Here is a 27952-nt window from a genome sequence, read left to right on the forward strand (position 1 = left end):
TGCATTTTAGTGACTACTTAAATTATTCATTAAAGCAGCCTCTAAAACCTACATAAACCAGGTTTGTGAATAGAGTTGTTGAGGGACAAATGTTGGTGAGCTTTTGATTTAGAATACTTAGTTGTTTAGGAGTGGATGGAGGTAAAATTTGCTTGTCTTTCTGTACAGTTTTAATTTTTATAATGAAAGAAATTAACAGAAGACCCCTCTAGATGGTTTGATTCAGCTGTAGAAAACCTTAGGGTTGTTAGCATTGTTAAATGCTGCTTTCCACACAATTTTATCATTGACATGGTGCTTAGAAAGCTAGAAATACAGCTTTCTTTCTCATGTCTTTAAAGTTTTATGTATGTATGTATGTATACGTGTATATAAAATTTTTATTTTGGAAGTTTTAAACCTAGCCAAAGGTAGTAGTAGCAGAGTGAATGCCCCTTACTCCATACCCCAGGTTTAAAAATTGTCACTGTCTTCCAGACTTGGCTTTATCTAATGTTTCCACTTTCCTTCCTTCCTGTTTTTGTTGTGTTTTTTTAAAAGTGAATTACATTGTTTCATATTGAATTAAAGATACATAAATTCTTTGTTGTTGTCTGTAGTAGGAGGGTGGTTTTTCCCGCATAGCCGCAATGTCATTCTTACCTAACAAATAACCAGTGATATTTTCCGATACTCAGTTTATTTTCACAATTGTACAGGAGTCTCTAAAATGTGATTTTTAGGGTTATTTTATTTGAAAGAGAAATGTTTTAATGCTAACAAAATTTAGGTCCAAAATCAAGCTAAAGATTTCATAGCTTGCTTACTGAGTTGTAACTAAATTAGAAAAATAAGCACCTTGTTTTTTTGGGGGGGGATTTAGATACAAGCCTTAAAGATGGCCTTTTCCATGAATTTAAGAAATTTGGAAAGGTGACTTCAGTGCAGATCCATGGAGCTTCAGAAGAGAGGTATGGTCTGGTATTCTTTCGGCAGCAAGAGGACCAAGAAAAAGCACTGACTGCATCAAAAGGAAAACTTTTCTTTGGCATGCAGATTGAAGTAACAGCATGGATAGGGCCAGGTAAGAGAAAGGAGGCTAATTTTTAGTGTAATTTATATTTCAGCTTGTGAAAAGGCAGCATCTTATCCTGAATCTGGATGCTTTATTTATTGACATACTTCCAGTGACTTCTGTTTTAAAGACTGGGTACATTGGTTCAAGTTAATAAAATTATGTTTTGGTTAGGGAGGGTGAAGATAGTTCTGTTCCTGTGATGGAGAAATGCTGACTTTGAAGAGTCTGAAAGACTGAGTTTTAGCCCTTTGTTGAGTCCTGCCTTCCCAAAAGGATTGAGTTGATTGACATAAGGATATCGTTCTTAGGAGAATGACATCAGAATTACCTTGAATTAGAAAACAGACTACTTGTTACACTGATTTGATGGACTAGTTAGACCAGTTTTATTTCTATTATGCCCAGCACAAATTGGATCTGTTGTTCTAGTTTCCATGACCTTCCATGACCCTGAGAAATAGTGACAAAGAAAATCAGGGCTAGGTCTTAGGAGTGTGACCCATTGAGAGTTTCAAGGGGACATTTTATTAGTTTGAACCTACCTGTAAGACCTGTCATAAGGTAGGAAGTCTTCTGAGGTGTCGCCTGGATCAGTGTTTCTCCCGTTTGAGAACCACCTGTGGTGCTTGTTTAAAAGGCACACTCTTTCCCCATCCCTGCTCAATGGTTCAGAATTCACATACTCAAGTCTGGGAACCCCTGACTTAAGGCAACATTGTGAGTAAATGTGTGGAGGAGTAAACAGAAATGTTTAAGTTATGCAGTCACATTATGTAACTGAGACCAGTTTTTAAGACTAAGTGTTTGAGGGGCACTTGGCTGGCTCAGTCCGTGGAGCGTGCGGCCCTTGATCTCAGGGATGTGTGTTCGAGCCACATGTTGGGTGTAGAACTACTTTTTAAAAAAGAAAGAAAGATTCTGAGTGGAATTTATAAGGTAAACATAGCTCATTCTCTTGGAATATTCATTTATTGGCAATTAAGAGGGAAAAAATAGAATTTCCCTGAAAAGAATGTGTAAATGTTATTTGTATATATTAAAATAAGCACAGAGTTGTTAGAGGGAAGACTGCAAAATGTGCACAATTTTATAATAAACATAGGAATTCAAAGGGATTATAGGTTATGCCCTCACATTCTCTTCTTTGCCAAGTTTGAGATGTACTAACCTAAGTTATACTGAGTTGAGCGCAACTCAGGAATTCTTATTTAACACATTTAGAACAGGTCACAGTTGGTCTGAGGAATATTATTTAGAATGTCATATAATCTATGTAGAAAGTTTTTAGAACCATATATAATTATTAAGTAACGGGGCCCTAATTTAGGAGCATTATAATATACTGCCCTCAGATCTCCAAGTCATGGGGCTAGCTTGACATTTTTATTGTAAAAATGCATTTTACCTAATTAGCACCCCGGATGTAAATTGGGCTTTAAGCATGTGCCATTGAAGATTTTGAGAAGTTTGGTTGGGTCAGGCATAGGAAAATTCAAAGGTACTTTTCCCAGATGGGAAAGCATGAAACACTTAAGTGGGATATTTGAAAGCAGTTGAATAGAGTATGGAGACAAGGGTGGAATTATGTTGTTGGATGGTTAAGATTAATGTTTTGTATTGAAGCATATGGAGCTGATTACTTCCTGAGACCAAGGACCTCTTATAGTTAAAAAGATCTAAATCCAAGAAGCCAATTTTGCAGATAGACCCCTGGTGTCTTCCTTAGATTGTGCTCTCTCAGTCCTGTGCAGAGCATTACAGTCCTATAAACATGAAAAGAATTTTTTAAATGATATATAGGCATTAAGACTTAAACTGATTCTGATCACATATGGAAAGTGCACTTTTAAAAGAATCTTTGCTAAAATAAAAGAATTTTTGCTAAACTGAATTTCTGGTTTTGAAATGTTTACTGAGCTATTTGATAGAAATATAGATTTAAATGATTGCAAATTATGCTTTATCCTTCTTACTCTGCCTTTTGGAATGTAAATCTCAAGATGTGTCTGAATTATTTTGTCTCTTCATTATTTTTCCTCCCCTGTTAAATGAAATATTCCTAAATATGTGCCCTTTGTTAGATAGTTTCAAGAAAACCTAGTTAATCTTGAAATGAGATCTCTCCCTAGGAGATATGATGGGATAGAGACAGGTACATGCGCGATTGCAGTTTCGGGTCCACCGGACTCAGTGAAAGCACATAGTCCTTGATGAGGCCGGAAGGGTTAAACTGAGCTATCATTAGAGCCGTGAAACTGGAATCAGGAGTGAGGTGTGTTCTGAGTTCACTCAGCAGCTCAGATCTTGAATCTTTTTAATGTCAGTGTTGTAGTTGACATCAGTAGTATTCAGTACATAACCCTAAACACTTCCAGCCAGGCTGATTAACTTTTTTGGATGGCTTTGTTTTACATTAAAAAAGAGAGAGCATGTATTTTGTGGGCTGTATTATAATTATTATGACAAAACACTGAATGTTCTGCCCTGGGTGAAGTTTAGAAATGAAGCTTCAGAGAAAGGCTATGCTTGAATAAGACATTGAACAAGGGCTTTGATCATAAGAAATAGAAACTTTAAGAGTCATTGAGTCTTTTCTTGTTTGTCATTGGGAACTTTGCAGCAGCAAGTTTCTAAGTGCTGCTTCAGTCCGTTTTCATACAGTTACTATTCTTCTACCTAACAATTGCTACATTTAGGCACTTGGGCTGTGTTAATTAGTATGACAAATGTAAAATGCTAAATATTTTCTAAAATGTTGAAAAATTAAGTAATGAAGCTGGGCTGTTTTCAGTTGGGTTTTTGTTTTGTTTTGTTTTAGATTTTATTTATTTATTCATGAAAGCAAGAGAGAGAGGGGGAGACTTAGGCTCCCCGCTTGTGGGACTTGATCCCAGGACTCTGGGATCATGACCTGAGCGGAAGGCAGACAGACGCCCAACCATCTGAGCCATCCAGGCGCCCTTCAGTTGAGTTTTATTTGTGTTTCAGATTGTAGTTTTATACTTCCCATTGACAGCCTGCTGCATAATTTTTGGAACCTAAGATTAGGCTTAAGTAATTACTATTTTTGCTGGAATTTAAAATCTATTTCTGTGTCAGTGATTATTTTTAAAACAAATCAACTTGCAGACTGAAATTCAGTCTACTTTTCTGTTTTAAAGATCAAAGAAAGTGTTACGTCTCCCTAAGTTTTGTTGACAAGTTTCTTTAGCCTTTGCAGTTAGCAAAAGGCAGCTCTTTCTGAAGGTATATAATTTTTCAGATTGTATGGTAGTCAAGCCCAGTATTTCAGAGACATAGCTTCTTAAGTGTAGATTTTCCCATGATACATAAATACTCATTAAAACACTTTGTCTTGGGGTACCTGACTGGCTCAGTCAATAGGGCATGCAACTCTTGATCTTCTGATTGTGCGTTTGAGCCTTACATTGGGTGTAGAGATTACTTGAAAAACAAACAAACAAAACTCTTCTCTTTTTACTCTGCCGCCATCCCACTTAACAGAAACGGAAAGTGAAAATGAATTTCGTCCTTTGGATGAAAGGATAGATGAATTTCACCCCAAAGCAACAAGAACCCTCTTCATCGGCAACCTTGAAAAAACCACTACTTACCATGACCTTCGCAACATCTTCCAGCGCTTTGGAGAAATTGTGGTATGTTGCTTTTTACACTAAAAACAGTTTTAGATCTTTGTCATAAAACATAAAGCAGAGTACAGAGTGTATAGCAGAGTACAGAGTGTATTTGGAAAGATGATATTGAGATGGTGTAGTGAATATGTTTCTCATTTGCCTTATGTGTTTTTTACTCCTGCTAAAAGATGACCCAGCAAAACTATTCTGTGTGTGTATGTAAAACTGTGTAAGAGATCTTTGTCTTTATTTTGTTTACATGCATATTTTTCTGTCCATTTTTCTTACTTTTCTTTGTCCATGGGGTGCTGTTCAGTGCCATCTCTAGTCCTGTGGGTTGGAAGGAAAATAAGAGAAAATGTGTTTGTAAGAAAGAAGCAGAAGCTTAGTGTGTGAGTATTGTGTTCTCACAGTGCACATCAGACTACCTTGGGGATTACTGGAACGTGGATGTCATGCCGGAAGCTCAGTTCTATTTTGAAATTTTAATTAGAATCACTTTTTATATTATGCAAGTCATTGTTAAATTTAGAAATTTGGAGGGTTTTTCTGTTCCTCGTGACTCAAATCCTCGTGACTCAAGTTTTGAGTCACTTTCTAATGAAAATAGTTTGGTTACAGCTTTGTACCCTTGGGATACATATACTATTTTGTTTTGTGTTTGAAAAAGTAGGAAAATTATTTCTGTCTCCCCTAGATTTCTTCTGTATTAATAACAGCAAAGAAATTGCTGTGTAACTTTGGACTTCGGAGAGTAAAAAAATGTGCTGGGTAGAGAAAACATTTGTTAATCTTTCAGGGGTGGGTGCGTGTGCATGCTGCATGCATCCATTCTGTCCATCCAGCTGTCCGGCCTTATTTACACACTGCTGTTGTAAGCAAAAATCTTATTTGTTTAGTGATGTAATCTGGAGAATAAAACATTTGTGCTTGTAGCTGATCTAAACCTCATCTTATGGGGAGAGTAGGAGTGAGAGAGAAGTGGTTGGTAGAAAGTCAAAAAACAATTCTGTAAATATATATTTAGAGAAACAGCAAAACATATTTTCCTTTCTTTTTCAATTTAAGTTCTTTTATCATGTACTCTAATTCCAGCTATACTGCCCGCTGAGATGAGTGACCTGGAGTTCACCTGCCTGTGTGGGCTCCAGCTTTTTCTGTCTTTAGACAGTGATCTAGTATTCAATCTGCTGATTGGGGGGCGCCTGGGTGGCTCAGTCATTAAGCGGCTGTCCTTGGCTGAGGTCATGATCCTCAGGGTCCTTGGGCTCCCTGCTCGGCGGGAAGTCTGCTTCTCCCTCTCCCACTCCCCCTGCTTCTTCTGTTCTCTCTCTCTAGCTCTCTCTCTGTCAAATAAATAAATAAAATCTTTTTTTTTTTTTTTTAAGATTTTTATTTATTTATTTGACAGACAGAGATCACAAGTAGGCAGAGAGGCAGGCAGAGAGAGAGGAAGGGAAGCAGGCTCCCTGCTGAGCAGAGAGCCCGATCCCAAGACCCTGGGATCATGACCTGAGCTGAAGGCAGAGGCTTTAACCCACTGAGCCACCCAGGTGCCCCAATAAATAAAATCTTAAAAAAATTTTTTCCTGATTGGCATTTATGAGTCAGTTCATAATTGGGTTTTTGTTTGTTTTTTAAGATTTTATTTATTTATTTGACAGACAGAGATCACAAGTAGGCAGGGAGGCAGGCAGAAAGAGAGAGGAAGGGAAGCAGGCTCCCTGCTGAGCAGGGATCCCGATGCAGGTCTCATCCAAGGACCCTGGGATCACGATCTTAGCCCAAGGCGGAGGCTTTAACCCACTGCTGAGCCACCCAGGCGCCCTGAGTCAGTTCATAATTGATAAAAACTTTCAGACCTACTTTGGAGTGTGGCTGCTACTTTGTATTTTGGGGCAGTATAATAAGTTGTATTTGGACACAGATAAATTTTCATCGACAGGGTTGTAGAAAATGGAGTGATTATTGTGTTTTAAAAGCCATGCTTCTCAGTAAGGTGGCCACATCAGCATTCTGTTTGAAAACCATATCTCACCATGTTTGCAGTTGCTCACGAGAGTAGCTGTTTTAATGACACACAAGCTCTGGGGAAATGGTCTGCTGCTTATCAATAACAGATTATGCTATAGCTAGAAGAACCTATGTGTGATTCGACCCACCAGTATTCGTTGGAGACCGTTTCTCTTAAATGGAGTTAATCCTGGGTTTTTACTTTCTACGTTATGGTGAAAATCAGCTCCTCCTTACCATTACTTAAGTAGAACTATTTTGAATATAAATTACTGCTTTAAAAAAATTTTTTTATTTGTTTATTTGACAGAGAGAGGGAGAGAGACAGCAAGAGAGGGAACACAAGCAGGGGGAGTGGGAGAGGGAGAAACCGGTTCCCCATGAGCAGGGAGCCCCATGTGGGGTTTAATCCCAGGACTCTGGGATCATGACCTGAGCCGAAAGCAGACGCTTAACAGCTGAGCCACTCAGGTGCCCCTAAATTACTGCTTTTTTTTTTCTAAGAACAGCTCTTTAAGTGCATTATTCATTTTGTTCTATTTCAGCTTTTGATTATTGGCTTATGACCCCTAAGAGGCTTAGATCATCGCAATACTTTAGATTGTGATTTACAGAATACTTTAGATAGTCACCATATGGGTCATTATTGTTCTTAGGTACAAGTTTTGCCTCTCTGGACCATGTTCATGTTGTAAGTAAGCCAAATTTTTATACCACCTTGTCTTTGTAGGCAGGACCAGAACCATCAGGTGTGAGTACAGGGTTCAAGCATTCCAAAGAGATGGGGCTAGGGGCGCCTGGCTGGCTCGTTGAAAAAGCATGGGGCTCTTGATCTTAGGGTTTCGAGTTTGAGCCCCATGTTGGGTATAGAGATCACTTAAAAATAAACAAACTTAAATAAAGAGATGGGGTTTTACCTTTATAGAGTGCTTCTTTAATCTAGGGATGGTGTTCAGTAACAACTTCACAAAATAGTTCAGGTATTTATGTATTGATTGATTTTGGATGTGAGAGGTCATTGCCATACATATTAGTCACCAGGCTTGGTATGGTTAGATACACTGGTGGGACAAGTCTTCTAATTTAGGATTGTGAATTTTAAATCACTTTTTGAAAACTTGATTTCTTTACCATTCTTACTCTTCTCAGGTATTATATTTTCAGTGGCCTGCCCCTAGTAAGGACTTTAGATTATTGCAGAAGGGAATTACAGTTGACCCTTGAATAGCATGGGTTTTAACTGCTTGGATCCACTTATATGTGGACTTTTTTCCTTATGATTTTCTTTTCTTTTTTAAAGATTTTATTTATTTTTTTATTTGACAGACAGAGATTACGAGTAGGCAGAAAGGCAGGCAGAGACAGAGAGGAGGAAGCAGGCTCCCTGCTGAGCAGAGAGCCCGATGCGGGCCTCGATCCCAGGACCCTGAGATCATGACTTGAGCCGAAGGCAGCGGCTTAACCCACTGAGCCACCCAGGCGCCCTCCTTATGATTTTCTTAATAACATTCTCTTGAGCTTACTTTAAGAGTACAGTAATAATCATATATACAAAATATGTGTTAATTGTGTTATCTGCAAGGCATCTGGTCAGCAGTAGGCCGCGAGTAGTTCAGTTTTGGGGGAGTCAGTAGTTGTAGGTGGATTTTCAGCTGCCTTGTGGGTTGGCACCTAGGTACCCCCCACAACACCCCCACTACCCCATTGTTGTTCAAGGGTCAACTTGTATTTCTTAGGTTTTTATTAAATAGGCTGCCTTTTCTTTATTACTCTTCTCTGTATTGTTCCAGTGTTTAGTATATGTACCACTAAGTCAAGCACAAACTTTTCTGTATTCATAAATGTCTCCTGACACAGGTATTGTGGATTTTAAATTTTGAGTTTGCAGTTTTTCTTTTGCAAAGAGCTTCGCATAGGAAGGTTTTCATGTTGTGACTAAAGAATGCTGTGCATGTAGTCTTGGCTATTTACAGTTGCTTTACGATGTACAGTTTTAACTAAGAAAATGATTTTGGGGAATATGACTGTTTTGAGAAATATGCACTTCATCTGGGTTTGGGTTATTCTGATTTTTTTCTGTTGGCATGTCACTAAGAGGGTGCTTATTGGCTTTTTCAGGATATTGATATTAAGAAAGTAAACGGAGTTCCTCAGTATGCGTTCTTGCAATACTGTGATATTGCCAGCGTTTGTAAGGCTATTAAGAAGATGGATGGGGAGTACCTTGGAAATAACCGCCTCAAGGTAAAGGACTTTGCATAAGTTATTATACTGTTAGGATTTGTTATGATTTAGAGGTTTTTTGTTTGTATGATTATTTAAAATTGCAGTATAGCTAGATAACCATAAAGGTGATCTATTGCTTTGCATCCTCATCATCTTATACTGTAAACTGAATTAGGGGCATCTGGGTGGCTCAGTCGTTGGGCGTCTGCCTTTGGCTCAGGTCATGATCTTGGTGTCCTGGCATCGAGCCCCACATCGGGGCTCCCTGCTCCGTGGGGAACCTGCTTCTCCCTCTCCCACTCCCCCTGCTTATGTTCCCCTCTCTCGCTGTGTCTCTTTCTGTCAAGTAAATGAAATCTTTAAAAAATAAAAATAAACTGAAAATTAATACTTGCTGGGATGCCTGCCTGGCTCATTCTATAGAGCATGTGACTCTTGATTTCAGGATTGTAAGTTCAGGGTTCAGGTCCCATGATGGGTGTTAGAGATTACTTAAAAAATAGAATCCTGGGGCACCTGAGTGGCATACTAGGTTTTGAGTGTCTGACTCCTGGTTTCTGCTCAGGTCATGATCTCACGGTTGTGAGATCCAGCCCCAAGTAGGGCTCTGTTAGCATGGAGTCTGCTTGAGACTCCCTCTCCTCCTGCCCCCCGGCCCTAAAGAAATAAATAAATCTTTTTTTAAAAAAAATTGAGAGAGAGAGCACAACCTGGGGGCACGGAGCAGGAGAAGCAGGCTCCCCGCTGAGCAGGAATCCAGACAGGAGACTCCATTCCTGGACCCTGGGATCATGACTTGAGCTGAAGGCAGATGCTTAACTGACTGAGCCATCCAGGTGCCCCATAAATAAATAAATCTTAAAAATAAATAAATAAATAAATAAAATTGGGGGTGGGTGGGCAGGAAGCCAAGTGCCTGGAGTCCATAAATTAAAATCTGGTGAATAAATACTTGCTTAGCCTGGCAGAATTAGTTTTATATAAATTTTTATTTGATTTTAACCAGATGGTTGCCCTTTGGGATGATGGTCTATAAGATTCCTACAGAAGGCAGGTTTTTTTTCTTAGAATTCTGTAGTTGAATAATTGGTGATTTTACTAATAGAAATTTCACCTCTCCTGTCTAGCTGGGATTTGGAAAAAGCATGCCTACAAACTGTGTGTGGTTAGACGGGCTTTCTTCAAACGTGTCGGATCAGTATTTAACACGACATTTCTGCCGATATGGGCCTGTGGTAAAGGTAGGTGGGAGGTTTTGGTATTGGTGTCTGACTCCCTGTTCTCGGATTCTGTCTGTCAGCCCGAAGTTTTAGTGTTGACGTTTTCTTTTCTTTAGTAACTCATAACTTGTCATAGAAGGACAACTGTATCTCTTAGCTTATGATATGAGGAAGTATTTTGGAAAACTATTTTGAACTGGCCAAGATGATTAATTTTTGAAATTAATTTGCATAATACTGGTAAATAGAATGTTTCTTAGGGGTTTTTATAATTTTATCTCATTAAAATTAGTCTAATTATCTAATTATTTACATTCGCACTAATACGTAATTAGATTTCATTTAAAAAAAAAAAGATGACTTTAAAGGGGCAGTGGGGACAAGAGTACACACATCTAAATGATGTTGGTAATGTACGTACCTGCGCCAGCAGGAGGGTCTCTGGACCCCATTCCCGTACGTGAAAGGAGAGCTTTGAACTCCTTGGGAGCAGATTCACACTGTGGTGGGCATGGCGCATAATATCAGCATTTCTTTTGATGTAGCTTTTGTTGTTCAGAGAAATGCACCATAAAGACGGCTAGCGTAAATAAAACATCCAGCTTTAAGAATTCTACTTATAACCAGAATTCACTGAAATTTATTATTTATTTTATTTTATAAATGTATCTAATTTATTCTTCTAGAATAAACAATATATAAATATGTTTTTTCTTGGCATTGTCCTTGAGACTTAAGATTTTCTTGGGATTGACACTGAGTCTAGTGGATGAGGCTCTTACTTGGTTTTTGTTTTGCTTTTGTTTTTGTTTTTGTTTTTTATAGGTGGTGTTTGACCGCTTAAAAGGCATGGCTCTGGTTCTCTACAATGAAATTGAATATGCACAAGCAGCTGTAAAAGAGACCAAGGGGAGGAAGATCGGCGGGAATAAAATTAAGGTGTGCAGAGAGACTTTCAGCAGCATCACACCGAGATCCCACCCTCTTACTAACGCATTGTGTAGTTGCCTGGCAGGGCCAGGGGTTTACAGGATGTGCACTGTATGGCCTATTTTTTTTTGTTGGTTTTTTTGTTTTGTTTTGTTTTAAAGATTTTATTTATTTATTTGACAGGCAGAGATCACAAGTAGACAGAGAGGCAGGCAGAGAGAGAGGGAGGAGGAAGCAGGCTCCTCGCTGAGCAGAGAGCACGATGCTCAATCCCAGGACCCTGGGATCATGACCTGAGCCGAAGGCAGAGGCTTTAACCCACTGAGCCACCCAGGCGCCCCTGTATGGCCTGTTTTTAAAGGAACTTTTACTATTTGTATATTTGGCTCCTTGAGGCCACAGGGCCATTAACCACAGAATTTTCCCTGAAAATCATGTCATTCAAGCAAATGTGCTTCTTTACACCCAGGTTCTTGGTGCAGGTGGGCCCACATTCACCTGTGGGTATCTGCACACCTGGGAGCTCGAAGTGTCACTCATTCCAGCTTCTCGAATGATCCTTTCTTCCTCTCCTTCTCTCCTAAAGAGTGGGTAACCACTGAACAGTCTATCTTTTGTCAGCTGTTTTGTTTAAAAACCTCTGTTCATGATAACTTGAAGGGGTTTATGCACTTAATACCTATAATGGTTAAATTGGAACGAGTCTTTTGAAATGAGATCTTGATAGAGGATGGGTACCGTCGGCTTAAGTGACTAAGGCCCAGCTGTGAGGGAAGTTTGAATGTTCTTCCATATTTCACTTTAGGTTCTAACCGTGGTTCGAGCAAATTTGCAACACAGATTCCTGGGTTTAGTCAGTCTCATTATTTGGCAACCTAGAATCTCCATAGGTGTCGTTTCAGTTTTCCATTTTGCCTTTTCCACTCCTTCAGTATGGGTTCTGGAGGTTTAAATTATAGTTCTTTATCAAGAATTCTGTTGAATTTGAGAGAGATTTCACATTATCAACATACAGTTTCAGTTAGAACTGTTTCACTTAGTTGAGACAGATTGTTCTTACTTGAAGTTTATCCAGAGGGCTATGTTGGGAAGGATTTTCAAATTCAGTAATGCTTTCCATCTTGAAACCTGAAACTTGAATCAAACACCTTCTGTTCTTTCTTTTTAAGGTGGATTTTGCAAATCGAGAAAGTCAGCTGGCGTTTTATCACTGTATGGAAAAATCTGGTCAAGATATCAGAGACTTTTATGAAATGTTAGCAGAAAGAAGGTATGTATTTTTTTTTCCCAAGTAAGAAGGTATGTATTTTAAACCTATCATCATGGCTTGAATTTTAAAATTTCAAATATATCAAATTTAGATGGGATTAACTTTTATTTTTCACTCGCCCCCTTTTCAGAAGATTTTATTTATTTATTTGATAGAGACACAGCTAGAGAGGGAACACAAGCAGGGGGAGTGAGAGAGACAGAAGCAGGCTTCCACTGAGCAGGGAACCCGATGTGGGGCTCAATCCTAGGACTCATTTGGGGTCATGACCTAAGTTGAAAGCAGACACTAAACGACTGAGCCACCCAGGCACCCCTCACCCCTTTTATCTACACTTACCCCCCCAAAATCTTTCATTTTATCCCCTCATACAGAAACACAGGTTTATTTTTATGAATCCAGTTTTCATGTGGCTCATGGGATTTAGGTTAAGCTAAATACATTTCTCACTGAATGCTGCTGGAATTTGAAAGTTACTGTTTTGCTAGATTATAACTTTATATACAAATCATCCTGCTTAACAGTTTTAAATTAAATATGATAACATGTTGAAGGGCACTGCAAACTGTTAAGTGCCTTGTATATTTAGTAATGACAACATTCAGATTATAACTGTACGTGTACTCAGACTGTTAGGTCAGAAAATAATTGAGGGGCCTCTGAGTGGCTCATTCAGTTGAATATCTGACTCTTCTTTTTTTTTTTAAAAAGATTTTATTTATTTATTTGACAGAGAGAAATCACAAGTAGATGGAGAGGCAGGCAGAGAGAGAGAGAGGGAAGCAGACTCCCTGCTGAGCAGAGAGCCCAATTCGGGCCTCGATCCCAGGACCCTGAGATCATGACCTGAGCCGAAGGCAGCGGCTTAACCCACTGAGCCACCCAGGCGCCCTGTCTGACTCTTCTTGATCTTTGTTTAGGTCTTGATCTCAGTCAGGGTCATGAGTTCGGGCCCCGCATTAGGCTCCACACTGGGCATGGAGCCTTCCTTAAAAAAAATTTGTTTTAATTGAAAAGATTATCGGGAGCTTTCTTTGTTTTAAATTTGAATCTTCTGTGGGGGTGCCTAGGTGGCTTAGCTGCTTTCAGCTCAGGTCATGATCCCATTGTCCTGGGATCGAGCCCCACAGCAGGCTCCTTGCGCAGCAGGGAGCCTGCTTCTCTCTCTCCCACTCCCTTGCTTGTGTTCCTTCTCACTATCTATCTGTCAAATAAATAAATAAAATCTTAAAAAAAATTTTTTTTTAAAGATTTTATTTATTTGACAGACAGAAATCACAAGTAGGCAGAGAGGCAGGCAGAGAGAGAGGAGGAAGCAGGCTCCCTGCTAAGCAGAGAGCCCTATGCAGGGCTTGGTCCCAGGACCCTGAGATCATGACCTGAGCTGAAGGCAGAGGCTTTAACCCACTGAGCCACCCAGGCGCCCCTTTTGAAAAATTATTGAGTCTTCTAAATAATTTGTGAATAAGTGAGCCAAAGCATATTTAAATTGGTAACTTTAGCCATGTAAAAATTAAACCTTATTTCCTCTTGTTAATTTTTTTTGGGTCATGGTAATATTTGATTTTTTCTTTTCCTGCTTGTAGGAAACATTGCAGTTCTGAATCATGTTAGGTCTTATAGTTTGAACCAGGCTATCTCTATTAGCTTAAAACTGTCCCCAAACTGGTAGTTGACTCTTTTCTGGACTGAATATATTAAAACCCCTTAACAGAGTGTCATCAAGTGCTTCAATAGCCAATCACATTTGAAAGTGGAAGCTATCATCCACATGATCAAGCTGTTTGCCTAGGCATGCCTCCGTGATTAAGTCTTCTGGAATGTCACCACTGGATCTCTACCCCTGTTCATGTGTTACAAAGCTGTGTGTGAAAAATGCCTTTAGACACTCTAGTTTAAGTATGAAAGGGGGTCTACAGGAAGTATTTGTGAGATCCTGATCAGTTGCCAGAAACCTGTAGAATTACTGCCTGTTCTTTGCACTTTATTTCTGTTTTAGTCATAGAAGGGGTATGTGTGTATATATATGTGTGTGTGTATATATACACACACACACACACACACACACATATTTTTTTTTAGTCCTTTCCTTGTGGAATATTGTACGACAGACATTGAATATTGGGAAAGTTTTTTTTTTTTTTTTTTTTTTAAGATTTTATTTTTAACTAATCTCTACACCTGAATGTGGAAGTGAACTTAGAACCCCCAGAGCAGGAATTGCATGCTCTACCAACTGAGCCAGTCAGGTGGCCCTGGGGAGGTTTTGTTTTGTTTTTTTTAATTGTTTTTGCTTTGTTTTGTCTTTTAAGATTTTGTTTAGTTATTTGACACACAGAGAGAGAGAGAGCACTAGCAGCAGGAGTGGTGGGCAGAGAGAGAGGGAGAAGTAAGCTCTCTGCCGATCAGAGAGTCGGATGTGGGGCTCAATCCCAGGACCCTGGCATCAAGACCTGAGCTGAAGGCAGATACTTAACTGAGCCCCACAGGCGCCCTCCCATACACTTACTATGTTCAGAAAGTTTCCTTTTATTCCTCCTTTGATGAGGGTTTTTTCTTTTTCTTTTTTTGAAAATCATGAAAGGGCCCTGGATTATCAGTTAAAATTATGTTTTTTCTTTATTAATATGGTGGATAATGTTGATTGAACTTTGTATTTGAACCACTCCTGCATTCTTCTTTTAAAAAATATTTAATATATATATTATGTATATAATATATATTTTTAAAGTATTTAATAATGCAATACTGATTTAATGAAAGTTTTTTAAGTGGGTTATGAAGCAGTAGGTATAGTATGACCCAGTTTTATAAAACAAAAGCACATGTGTGCACATATATGCAAAGAAAAAAGACTGAAAAGATTTGTATACACATACACACACATAGACTACATATATGTTTATACACATACAGAAATTTATGTATAGCAGCATTTGTATCTATTTCAAGGTGTTTAGATTATTAGTGATTTTTTCTAAAGATTTTATTTATTTGAGAGAGAGAGAGTGAGAGCTTGAGAGGGGAGGTCAGAGGGAGAAGCAGACTCCCATGGAGCTGGGAGCCTGATGCAGGACACATCCCAGAACTCCGGGATCATGACCCAAGCCAAAGGCTTAACCAACTGAGCCACCCAGGTACTATAGTGATTTTTTTTTCTTAAATTATTATTAACACGTATTATTTGTTGCAGGGGTGCAGGTCTGTGACTCATCAGTCTTACACAATAATACACAGTGCTCACCACAACACATACCCTGGAGTGGTTTTTAATTTTTTTAATTTTTATTTTTATTAAAGATTTTACTTACCCACTTAGAGAGAGACAGTGAGAGAGAGCACAGGCAGGGAGGAGAGGGAGAAGCAGGCTCCCCACCAAGCAGGGAGCCCAATATGGGGCTCGATCCTTGGACCTTGGGACCACAACTGGAGCTGAGCTGAAGGCAGACGCCCAACCGACTGAGCCACCCAGGCACCCCTGGGGTGGTTTTTTAAAATGAAAAATGTACCCCATAGTCCAGTTCCCAAAAGCTTGAACTACTAAGGATTTGATAGTTTTTTGCTAGTAGATGAATCCACAGCCCTCTAGCTGGAAAGTTAGTTTTGATACAAGGCTTTCCTGTGTCAGCTTGTGTATATGTGTGTGAGAGAGAGTGCATGTGCATATGTTGGAGAATATGTGGGTCTGTAGATAGAGGAAAACATTTTCCATCCTGGCTCCCCAAGTAGCAGTTTGAAGTCACTGTTAACATTTTAAGTGCTGGGGCACCTGGGTGGCTCAGTCATTAAGTGGCTGCCTTTAGCTCAGGTCATGATCCCAGGGTCCTGGGATCGAGCCCTGCATCAGGCTCTCTGCTCAGAGGGAAGCCTGCTTCCCCCTCTGCCCACTCCCCCTGCTTGTGTTCCCTCTCTCACTGTCTGTCTCTTTGTCAAATAAATAAATAAAATCTTAAAAATAAATAAATAAATAAACCAAAAATCTTCCATTCAAAAAAAAAAAAAAACATTTTAAGTGCTTATAGGAAGCCTTCTCCTTAAGCTAGTGGAAAGTTTGTTGGTGTTCTAGTGGCACCTAAGACATAAAACATCCATTAGAATCTTCTGTGCATACATTAAATATTTTTCAAAGACTAGTGTCTTGTGAGGGTTGGATAATGCTGTGTGGGTGTTCCTTTTTTTTTTTTTTTTTTAAATTAACACTTAAATTCACTCGTTTTACTGATGATCTGCCTCTGGCTTTGTTCTTTGGTTCTTACCCGTGGTTTACTTATCCCTGCTGAGGGGAGTTTATCTCCTAATGTAGGAAGCAGGCAGATGTGGGACCTAACTCTGACTCAGTTTTGCTCCATTTCGTTTCGGATGGCAGTGCTCACAGAATGCATTCCTTGCAGTAGAACTTGAGGATCTTTGCCCTTTCTGTAGAGTGGAAGGAAGTCATCCCACTGAATAGTTAATGCAGGAATGAAAAAAGTGCTTCCCCTCTAATGATAGCTTAGCTCAGGAATACAGGACCAGTTTGCATAGGGCACTGCAGTTTAAAAGTACCTTTTCATTTATTCCCTCAAATACTGTGTCAGAGAGGTAGGGTGGTTACTCTTCTCCTGTGTTACCTTCGGTGGGAACTGAAGATCGATGACTTCCTGATAAGGTCACAGGCTAAGACGTTGGGCTAGAGATCAGCCCAGTGCTCCTACCTGCTAGTGCATTGAGCTTTACACTTGACCAAAATGATTCTCAAGGTGAATTTATAGGATCCGATCCTATTATGCTTTAGGTGAATTTCCCACCTACTTAGGGGAGTTGGGATATCGTACAGTCATGTGAAAAGAGTTCTCTCAAAACCTGGCTTTTCCAAGTTCTTTGGAGACCCTTTTTGTCCAAGGTATGAGTGTGCAGTTGTACTCTCCTGCTTGTCTTGAATTCTTTGAAGGCAGGAACACTCATTTCTTTAGGTGGTCGGGAGCCCTGCAAAATATGTCCAAAATCAATTATTCACACGTATGCCTTTGATTTATGTAACTTCGTATTTTTGGATGTAGTTTTATTTAGTTTGATTAATCTAAAACATACTTGAGACTGCTTTTATAGTATGATTTAAAGCCTACTGTTAACATGGGCAGTGAGCCAGTGACTATTCTAGGTGTCTCAATCACTTTATATTAGAAAGCATACAGTGTGTTTACCTTTATGTATGAAAACGTGCTTCCTTGGAGTTTGAATTTATATTGGTGATTAATTAAATTAGCCGAATTCCATGCCTTATAACATTTATTTTAAGGTAGCTGGTCATTGTTTAGGCAAAGAATCTGATTCCTCTGAAACTTCAGAAAGATCATCTTGAATCCAGTTAAACAAAATGATACAGATACACCGTAATGTTCTCTTTGGACCGAGAAATTCTGTGTGAGTTCATGGAATAATGTGTTATTGTTGTTCCCAGTGTCTGAATGTTGTCTTAGATGCTTCATCTAAGAGAACATTCTTGGAGAGTGGGCTAGCACACCACCTAGGAGTAGCTTTGACATATTTTTCTAAGGTTCATTTTTTCAGTGCCTCCTATGAGCCAAACACTGTTACAGGAAGACCCCAAAAAAGCTAATGACTTTAGGGGCTTAAATTTTGGATTTTTTTTATGTTTCAGTAAGCCACTAGTGGCAGTACTGCATAGAATGTATGACTTGCTTGAGGGAACAGAAATGGAGGGTGAGGGCACCTGGAGGGCTCAGTGGGTTAAGCCTTTGCCTTTGGCTCAGGTCGTGATCTCAAGGTCCTTAGGTCAAGTCCCGCATTAGGCTCTCTGTCAGCTTATGATCTCTGTCTGTCAAATAAATAAATAAAATCTTAAAAAAAAAAAAAAAAAAAGAACTGGAGGGTGAACAAGAGTGAAAGAATTGATCTCTGTTATGGGTGAATTTTTATCTGTCATACATGTTCTTGTGTGTACATTTAATCCTATCTTGAATGCCTCCGGATCGGTCACTATAAAAGAAAACTATGGTGAATTCCTTTACAGTTGAGGAATCCTCTCACAAAGCTTGTGTTCAGTTGGTGGCTTGGGGAAAAGTAACATTCCTGAAGGTCAAGTATGTGCCTCACACTATGTCAGGAAAGTTCTTAAAACTGGTATCTTATTTAATCCTCTTAAGAGCCTTGTGAGGAAAGGTTACCACTGTTTTACAAGTGAGGAGACAGCTCAGGGAGACTGGCCTGCCCCGTTTTTTTGTTTTTTAATTGCGAATTGAGAAAATGCACTATTATCAGTATCATATGGGTCACGTTAGGTAGGAGGATTTCAGTTAAATTATTCTCGTTATTTCCCAATAATGCATTTGTTTCCCAAGCTGTGGTAAGAATATCTTTTTTTTTTTTTTAAAGATTTTATTTATTTATTTGACAGAGAGAGATCACAAGTAGGCAGAGAGGAGGAAGCAGGCTCTCTGCTGAGCAGAGAGCCTGATGCGGGGCTTGATCCCAGGACCCTGGGATTATGACCTGAGCCGAAGGCAGTGGCTTAAACACTGAGCCACCCAGGCTCCCCAAGAATATCTTTTGATAGAAAAGTAATTATGAGAGACTTAGAAATGTGGGGATGTGATATTGGTTACTAGTACTCATTAGAAGTCATGACACCTCAACCAAAGGAATGGCAAGGGCTGAAGTGCTGTCCAGTAGAAACATAATGCAAACTAAATTTGTGGTTTTAAATTTCCTAGTCAACACAGTAAAAAAAATGAAAAGGTAAAATTAATTTTATTCAACTCAGTATTTCTAAAGTAATATTTCAACATATATTCAAGCTAAATAAATTACTGAAGTATTTCTTTTTCCTTTCTTTTTTTTTTTTTTTTTTAATCTACCAAGTTCAGTGTGTATTCTGTATTCACATCTCAAATTTCAAGTTCTCAATAGCCATGCATAGAGTTTGACTACAAATGGTATTGGATGGTCCGTGTCTAACTAAAGAGTAAACAATGGCAAAGTTTGTTTTTTTTTTTTTTTTTTAAGATTGTATTTATTTGAGAGAGCGAGGGGGCTGGGGGAGTGGCAGAGGGAGAGTTGGGAAAGCAGACTCTCTGCTGAGCAGGGAGCCCCATGTGCTCGATCCTAGGACTCTGTAATCTAATGTGTATATTTAACGTGTCCGTGACAAGAAAACACAAAAGACTAATACATTCTTTTTCATATTTGGTAGAGAGGAACGAAGGGGATCTTACGACTATAGCCAAGATCGTACATATTATGAGAATGTTCGTACTCCAGGCGCCTATCCTGAGGATTCCAGACGGGACTATCCAGCCCGAGGGCGAGAATTTTATTCAGAATGGGAAACTTACCAAGGAGACTACTATGAATCACGATACTATGACGATCCTCGTGAGTACAGGGATTACAGAAGTGACCCTTATGAACAAGATATTCGGGAGTACAGTTACCGGCAAAGGGAACGAGAGCGGGAACGCGAAAGGTTTGAGTCTGACCGGGACAGAGACCACGAGAGGAGGCCGATTGAGCGCAGTCAGAGCCCAGTGCACTTGCGGCGCCCACAGAGTCCTGGAGCATCCCCCTCACAGTCGGAGCGGTTGCCAAGTGATTCTGAAAGGAGGATTTACAGCCGATCCTCAGACCGGAGTGGGAGCTGTAGCTCACTTTCTCCTCCAAGATACGATAAACTTGACAAATCTCGCTTGGAACGCTATAGTAAAAATGAGAAGACAGATAAAGAAAGGACTTTTGATCCTGAGAGAGTGGAAAGAGAGAGACGCTTAATAAGGAAGGAAAAAGTGGAAAAGGACAAAACCGAAAAGCAGAAACGAAAAGGTAAAATTCATTCCCCTAGTTCTCAGTCTTCAGAGACAGACCAAGAAAATGAGAGAGAACAGAGCCCTGAAAAATCAAGGAGTTCTAATAAACTGAGCAGAGAGAAAGCTGACAAAGAAGGAATAGCAAAAAACCGCCTGGAGCTCATGCCCTGTGTGGTTTTGACTCGAGTGAAAGAGAAAGAGGGGAAAGTTATTGACCACACTCCTTTGGAAAAGCTGAAAGCCAAGCTTGATAACGACACTGCCAAGTCTTCTGCCCTAGATCAGAAACTCCAGGTCTGTCAGACGGAGCCTGCTAAGTCTGACTTGTCTAAATTGGAATCTGTTCGAATGAAAGTGCCAAAGGAAAAGGGACTGTCAAGCCACATAGAGGTGGTAGATAAGGAAGGTAGGCTTAAGCCCAGGAAGCACCTAAAACCAGAGCAGACTGCCGACGGGGTCAGCGCTGCAGATTTGGAAAAACTGGAAGCAAGGAAGAGGCGTTTCGCCGATTCCAATCTGAAAGCAGAAAGGCAAAAATCCGAAGTCAAGAAAAGTAGTCCAGAGATGGAAGACGCTCGGGTACTTTTAAAAAAGCAGCCTGACTTATCGTCTAGAGATGTCATTCTGCTGAGGGAAGGAGAATCAGAAAGAAAGCCCGTGAGGAAAGAAATTCTTAAACGAGAATCTAAAAAACTCAAACTAGACAGACTTAATGCTGTTCCCAGCCCCAAAGACTGTCAGGAGCTTGCCAGTGTTTCTGCCGGGACTGGCTCGAGGCCCACCTCAGACCTGCAAGCGAGGCTGGGAGAACTGGTGTGCGAATCTGTGGAAAATCAAGAAATCCAGTCCAAAAAACCCATTCCCTCAAAACCACAACTCAAACAGCTGCAGTTAGTAGATGATCAAGGACCAGAGAGAGAAGATATTAGGAAAAACTATTGCAGTCTTCGCGATGAGACACTTGAATGTAAATCAGGCCAAGAGAAACCACAGTCAGTAAATACTGAAGAAAAAATTGGCATTGATATTGATCACACGCAGAGTTACCGAAAACAAATGGAGCAGAGTCGTAGAAAACAGCAGATGGAGATGGAAATTGCCAAGTCTGAGAAGTTCGGCAGTCCTAAAAAAGATGTAGATGAATATGAAAGACGGAGTCTGGTTCACGAGGTGGGCAAACCCCCCCAAGATGTCACAGATGACTCTCCTCCCAGCAAAAAGAAAAGGATGGACCACGTTGATTTTGATATCTGCACCAAGAGAGAGAGGAATTACAGGAGTTCACGCCAAATCAGTGAAGACTCCGAAAGGACTGGCGGCTCTCCCAGTATCCGGCATGGTTCCTTCCATGAGGAGGACGACCCTGTGGGCTCCCCGAGGCTCATGTCAGTAAAAGGGTCTCCTAAAGTAGATGAAAAAGGTCTCCCCTATTCTAACATAACAGTCAGAGAAGAGTCCTTAAAGTTTAATCCTTATGATTCTAGCAGGAGAGAACAGATGGCAGACATGGCCAAAATAAAGCTCTCTGTCTTGAGTTCTGAAGATGAACTAAATCGGTGGGATTCTCAAATGAAACAGGATGCCAGCAGATTGGACGTGAGTTTCCCGAACAGCATAATTAAGAGAGACAGCCTTCGAAAGAGGAGTATACGTGACTTGGAACCTGGTGAGGTGCCTTCTGATTCTGATGAAGATGGTGAGCACAAGCCCCACTCCCCCAGAGCCTCTGCTTTATATGAGAGCTCTCGGCTGTCTTTTTTATTGAGGGACAGAGAAGATAAACTGCGTGAGCGAGATGAAAGACTCTCCAGTTCTTTAGAAAGGAACAAATTTTATTCTTTTGCACTGGATAAGACAATCACACCAGACACCAAGGCTTTGCTCGAGAGAGCTAAATCACTGTCTTCATCTCGAGAAGAAAATTGGTCTTTTCTTGATTGGGACTCCCGTTTTGCTAATTTTCGAAACAACAAAGATAAAGAAAAGGTTGACTCTGCCCCAAGACCTATTCCGTCCTGGTACATGAAAAAGAAAAAAATTCGGACTGATTCGGAAGGAAAAATGGATGACAAAAAAGATGATCATAAAGAAGAAGAACAGGAAAGACAAGAATTATTTGCATCTCGTTTTTTACACAGCTCGATCTTCGAACAAGATTCCAAGCGACTGCAGCATCTAGAGAGAAAAGATGAAGACTCAGACTTCATTTCTGGTAGGTTGTATGGGCGGCAGACATCCGATGGCGCAAACAGCACAGCCGATTTGATCCAAGAGCCCGTAGTTCTTTTCCATAGCAGATTTATGGAACTCACGCGAATGCAACAGAAAGAAAAGGAAAAAGACCAAAAACCCAAAGAGGTTGAGAAACAGGAAGATAGCGAGGATCATCCCGAGACCCCAGAACCGGCTTCTGAGAGTAAGGAGTCAGAACTGAAGACTCCCCCTCCGACTGGGCCTCCTGCCGTCACGGCTGCAGCTCCAGAGTCAGCCTCGTCGTCCCTGGAGAAGACGACAGCCAGTGAAAAAGCAGGGGAGGTGCCACTGGAGACAGAAGAGAAACCCAGGGAGCTGGCCTCCACCTCAGAAGAAGCAAAGCCCGTGTCTGAGCAGGCGGCCACCGCGGTGCAGCAACCTGAACAGGCCGACCTGCCCTCAGGAGCGGACACCAGGAAAGACGCTGCTGGGCCTCCCTCGGCTGCGGAAGAGGGCTCGACCGCCGACCCACTGCCTTACCTGGACACCAAGCCTCCGACTCCCGGGGCCTCGTTTTCCCAGGCGGAGGTCCCCGCAGATCCGGAACCGGATAGTGCCCAGCCACCTTCCAAACCGACCCAGAAGCCTGAGGAAGCCGATGAGCCAAAAGTGGAAAAGCCAAACTCCGCTGCTGACGTTGAACCTAATGCAAATCAGAAAGCTGAAGTTGTCCCCGAGGTTCAGCCTCAAGCTTCTGAAGACGTTGAGGTTGAGCCTCCGGTGGCTACAAAAGATAAAAGGCCAAACAAAAGCAAGCGTTCCAAGACCCCTGTCCAGGCCGCCGCGGCAAGTACTGTGGAGAAGCCGGTCACCAGGAAGAGCGAGCGCATAGACCGGGAGAAACTCAAGCGGTCCAGTTCTCCTCGGGGAGAAGCCCAGAAGCTTCTAGAGTTGAAGATGGAGGCAGAGAAGATTACCAGGACGGCCTCTAAAAACTCAGCCGCCGACACGGAACACCCTGAACCAAGTCTGCCCCTCAGCCGAACAAGGCGCCGGAACGTGAGGAGTGTCTATGCGACCATGGCTGACCACGAGAGCCGCTCTCCTGTCAAGGAGCCCACGGAGCAGCCACGAGTGACCAGGAAGAGACTGGAGCGAGAGCTGCAGGAGGCCGCGGCGGTCCCCACCACCCCGAGGAGGGGGAGGCCTCCGAAAACACGCCGCCGTGCTGAAGAAGAGGAGGAGACCGAGGTGAAAGAACCAGTTGAGACCGTCAGACCAGCCGAGGGATGGAGGTCCCCACGAGCCCAAAAGTCAGGAGCTGCTGGCGGCCCACAAGGCAAAAGGGGAAAAAATGAGCCAAAAGTAGATGCTGAACGTCTGGAAGCTGCAGCTGAGGTGAGTCCCCAAGTGAACGTGAAAGAAAACACAAAAGCCAAAGCTGATAAAGAAGAAGCAGGAGGTGAACAAAAACGTGACAAAAAGGAACTTAACACAGACAAAAATGCACCAGAAGCTCCTGCAGTTGAAGTGGTGGAGAAAAAAACAGCGCCTGAAAAAAACTCCAAGTCCAAGAGAGGAAGATCTCGAAACTCCAGGTCGGCAGCGGACAAGGCTGCAAATCTGAAAAACGTGGACACCAGCGTCAGTCCGAGTGCGGCGGCAGGCTCCGGGGGGCTGGCGGCGGACAAGGAAGCGGCGGTGGCGTCTGGCCCCGCCGAGAAGAGCGAGAGTCCGCAGAAGGAAGGGAGTTCATCATCCCAGCTGAGCAGTGGTCCAGCCCCTCCGGACACGGCAGCGGAGGAGAAGGAAGGGGTGTCGGCCTCTGCGCCTTCCCCGGAAGCCAACCAGTTAGCCAAGCAGATGGAGCTGGAGCAGGCTGTGGAGAACATCGCAAAACTCACCGAAAGCGCCGCTGCGGCCTTCAAGGCGGCGGCCGCAGATGCACCAGAGGGTCTCTCCACCGAGGACGGGGACAAGCCGGCACACCAGGCCAGTGAGACAGAACTGGCTGCAGCCATTGGCTCCATCATCAATGACATTTCTGGGGAGGCAGAGAACTTCCCAGCAGCTGCACCTTACCCTGCAGAATCCCAGACAGATCTGCAGCCCCGCTCTCAGGCGCCGCAGCCCCCTGGGGAAGGAATGGAGCCCGAGACCAATGAGGCCGTGTCTGGCCTCCTGGAGACCGAAGCTGCTACAGAATCTTCTGGGCCACCAGCCAGTGCCCCTGACCCCTCAGCAGGCCCAGCAGACACCAAGGAAGCTGGGGGGAATAGTGGCGAAACCTCCCAGCCAGTGCCAGAAGCCAGAGGACCAAAAGAAGCAGAAGTCCCTCTTGCTCGGAAAGAGAAAGGGCGCCAGAAGACAAGTCGATCACGTCGCAAACGGAATACAAATAAGAAAACGGGGGGCAGTACAGAGACCCAGGTCGCCGAACCTGACCAAGTACAAAGCAAGAGTCCCGCTACAGCTGAGGGGACCGCGGTGCCACCCCCAGAAACTCCACAGGAAGAGCAGCAGAGAGAAAAGCCCCAGTCTGCTCCACCCGAGTCCTGTGCTTCCGACCCAAGCAAGACTCCGTCCATCGAGAATATGTCCCAGGAGAGCAGCGTTGAAGCAAAGACTCCCACCAGAGCGCCTGTGCCCCCGGCCCTTCCCCCTCCCTCCCAGCCCGCACCAGTGGAGGAAGAGCCACAAGCCAGATTCAAGGTGCATTCCATCATCGAAAGTGACCCCGTGACCCCACCCAGTGACTCAAGCACACCCACCCCCACGGTCCCTTTGGTAACTGCAGCAAAGCTCCCACCCCCTGTTGCCTCTGGTGGTGTGCCACACCCGAGTCCCCCTCCTAAGGTCACGGAGTGGATCACCAGGCAGGAGGAGCCTCGGGCTCAGTCCACCTCATCTCCGGCTCTTCCCCCAGACACAAAAGCTTCTGACATTGACACCAGCTCCAGTACGCTGAGAAAGATCCTCATGGACCCCAAATACGTCTCTGCCACTGGCATCACTTCCACGAGTGTCACCACTGCCATTGCGGAGCCTGTCAGCGCTGCCCCTTGCCTGCACGAGGTGCCACCCCCGCCTCCAGTTGAGCCTAAAAAGCCACTTGTAGAAGAAAAACCAGCAGCTCCAGTACCCAACACCTCTGACACGCAGGCCCCAGAGGTTCCAGTAGCGGCTGAAAAGGAAAAGGTGGCTCCAGTCATCGCTCCCAAAATCACTTCTGTGATTAGCCGGATGCCCGTGAGCATTGATCTGGAGAACTCACAGAAGATAACTCTGGCAAAACCAGCTCCGCAAACCCTGACTGGTCTGGTGAGTGCTCTGACGGGCCTGGTGAACGTCTCCTTGGTCCCAGTGAACGCCCTGACCGGCCCCGTGAACGCCCTGAAGGGCCCCGTGAAGGGCTCGGTGGCCACGCTGAAGGGTTTGGTGAACACTCCTGCGGGTCCCGTGAACGTCCTCAAGGGGCCGGTGAATGTTCTGACGGGGCCGGTGAACGTTCTCACTGCTCCGGTGAATGCCGCCGTGGGCGCGGTGAATGCCGCCGCGGGCACGGTCAACGCCACTGTGGGCACCGTGAACGCCACCGCTGGCGCCATAAATGCAGGCGCCGTGACCGTCACAGCGGGGGCAGTGACTGCTGCATCTGGCAGTGCGACCGCCACTACAACAGGCACAGTGACGGTGGCAGGTGCAGTGATCACACCTTCGGCAAAGTGCAAACCCAGAGCCAGCACTAATGAGAACAGTCGGTTTCACCCAGGGTCTATGTCCGTGATCGACGACCGCCCGGCAGACACAGGCTCTGGTGCCGGGCTGCGTGTGAACACGTCTGAAGGGGTCGTGCTCCTGAGCTACTCAGGGCAGAAGACTGAAGGCCCGCAGCGGATAAGCGCCAAGATCAGCCAGATCCCCCCGGCCAGTGCCATGGACATCGAATTCCAACAGTCAGTGTCCAAGTCCCAGGTCAAGCCTGATTCTGTCACCCCATCACAGCCTTCGCCCAAAGGCCCCCAGGCTCCTTCGGGCTATGCCAATGTGGCCACTCACTCTACTCTGGTACTGACGGCCCAGACGTATAACGCATCTCCTGTGATTTCATCCGTGAAGGCGGACCGTCCGTCCTTGGAGAAGCCCGAGCCCATTCATCTCTCTGTGTCCACACCTGTAACCCAGGGGGGCACAGTGAAGGTTCTCACCCAGGGCATAAACACGCCCCCAGTGCTGGTTCACAACCAGCTGGTCCTCACCCCGAGCATAGTCACCACTAATAAAAAGCTTGCTGACCCTGTCACCCTCAAAATAGAGACCAAGGTCCTCCAGCCAGCGAATCTGGGGTCCGCCCTCAATCCCCACCACCCTCCTGCTCTGCCCAGCAAACTGCCTGCAGAAGTGAACCACGTCGCCTCAGGGCCCAGTACCCCGACAGATCGAACGGTCACCCACTTGGCAGCCACAAAGCCAGATGCACACTCTCCTCGGCCCAGCGGGCCGGCGCCGGCCCCGTTCCCGAGAACGTGCCACCCCAGCAGCACCGCGTCCGCCGCGCTCTCCACGAACGCCACAGTCATGCTGGCTGCGGGCATTCCTGTGCCTCAGTTCATCTCCAGTATACACCCGGAGCAGTCTGTCATCATGCCGCCCCACAGCATCACCCAGACCGTGTCCCTGAGCCACCTGTCCCAGGGTGAGGTGAGAATGAACACTCCCGCGCTACCCAGCATCACGTACAGCATCCGGCCGGAGACCCTTCACTCTCCGCGGGCCCCTCTGCAGCCCCAGCAGATAGAGGTCAGGGCCCCGCAGCGCGCGGGCACACCGCAGCCGGCCGCAGCTGGCGTGCCGGCCCTGGCCCCCCAGCACCCTCCCGAGGAGGAAGTGCATTACCACCTCCCTGTCGCTCGAGCTGCAGCCCCCGTGCAGTCTGAGGTGCTGGTCATGCAGTCCGAGTACCGCCTGCACCCCTACACCGTGCCCCGGGACGTGAGGATCATGGTACATCCGCACGTGACGGCGGTCGGCGAGCAGCCCCGGGCGGCCGACGGGGTGGTGAAGGTGCCGCCGGCCGGCAAGGTCCCACAGCAGCCCGGGAAGGACACCACCAAGACGGCGGAAGCCAAGGCAGCCGCAGCCCCTGCCCCGGCCCCCGCCCCCCATGGGGAGGCCCGCATCCTCACGGTCACCCCCAGCAACCAGCTGCAGGGGCTGCCTCTGACCCCGCCTGTGGTGGTGACCCACGGCGTGCAGATCGTGCACTCCAGTGGGGAGCTGTTCCAGGAGTACAGGTACGGAGATATCCGCACCTACCACGGCCCCGCTCAGCTCACGCACGCTCAGTTTCCTGCCGCTGCCTCCATCGGTCTACCTCCTCGGACCAAGGCTCCTGCTCAGGTAAGTGCCACACAGCAGCCGTCCTCCCTGTGGTGGTTGAGTTGCCGCCACCATTCCAGACACGTGGTGCCCTTTCTGTGAGTTTAAAGAGGTGCCTCTGAAACTGCAGGGTTCGGGAATCCGATCACCATGCAGAGGACGAACTCCGGGATCTCATGGTGCTCGTGGTTGAGGGTTGGGGGGGGGTTGCCTCTTGTGTGCAGGGG

At 44.1% G+C, this 27952-nt stretch overlaps 1 protein-coding gene across 6 annotated transcripts in view; it reads left to right on the forward strand.

Moving 5' to 3' along the window:
• Window positions 1–27952, forward strand: part of SPEN (spen family transcriptional repressor) — a 96635-nt gene that overhangs the window by 65529 nt on the left and 3154 nt on the right. For 5 of the 6 annotated variants that reach the window (XM_045063806.1, XM_045063809.1, XM_013048691.2 and 2 more), the window contains 7 exons: window positions 863–1063; window positions 4562–4713; window positions 8824–8949; window positions 10059–10172; window positions 10977–11090; window positions 12251–12351; window positions 19544–27746. In XM_045063806.1, coding sequence (XP_044919741.1) covers window positions 863–1063; window positions 4562–4713; window positions 8824–8949; window positions 10059–10172; window positions 10977–11090; window positions 12251–12351; window positions 19544–27746 — 9011 coding nt within the window. The remainder of the gene's footprint in view (window positions 1–862; window positions 1064–4561; window positions 4714–8823; window positions 8950–10058; window positions 10173–10976; window positions 11091–12250; window positions 12352–19543; window positions 27747–27952) is intronic. The other variant, XM_045063807.1, reaches the window with a different exon arrangement.

Source organism: Mustela putorius, unplaced genomic scaffold (assembly GCF_011764305.1).
Source record: "Mustela putorius furo isolate JIRA1106 unplaced genomic scaffold, ASM1176430v1.1 tig00003853_pilon_pilon_pilon, whole genome shotgun sequence".
Classification (NCBI taxonomy): domain Eukaryota; kingdom Metazoa; phylum Chordata; class Mammalia; order Carnivora; family Mustelidae; genus Mustela; species Mustela putorius.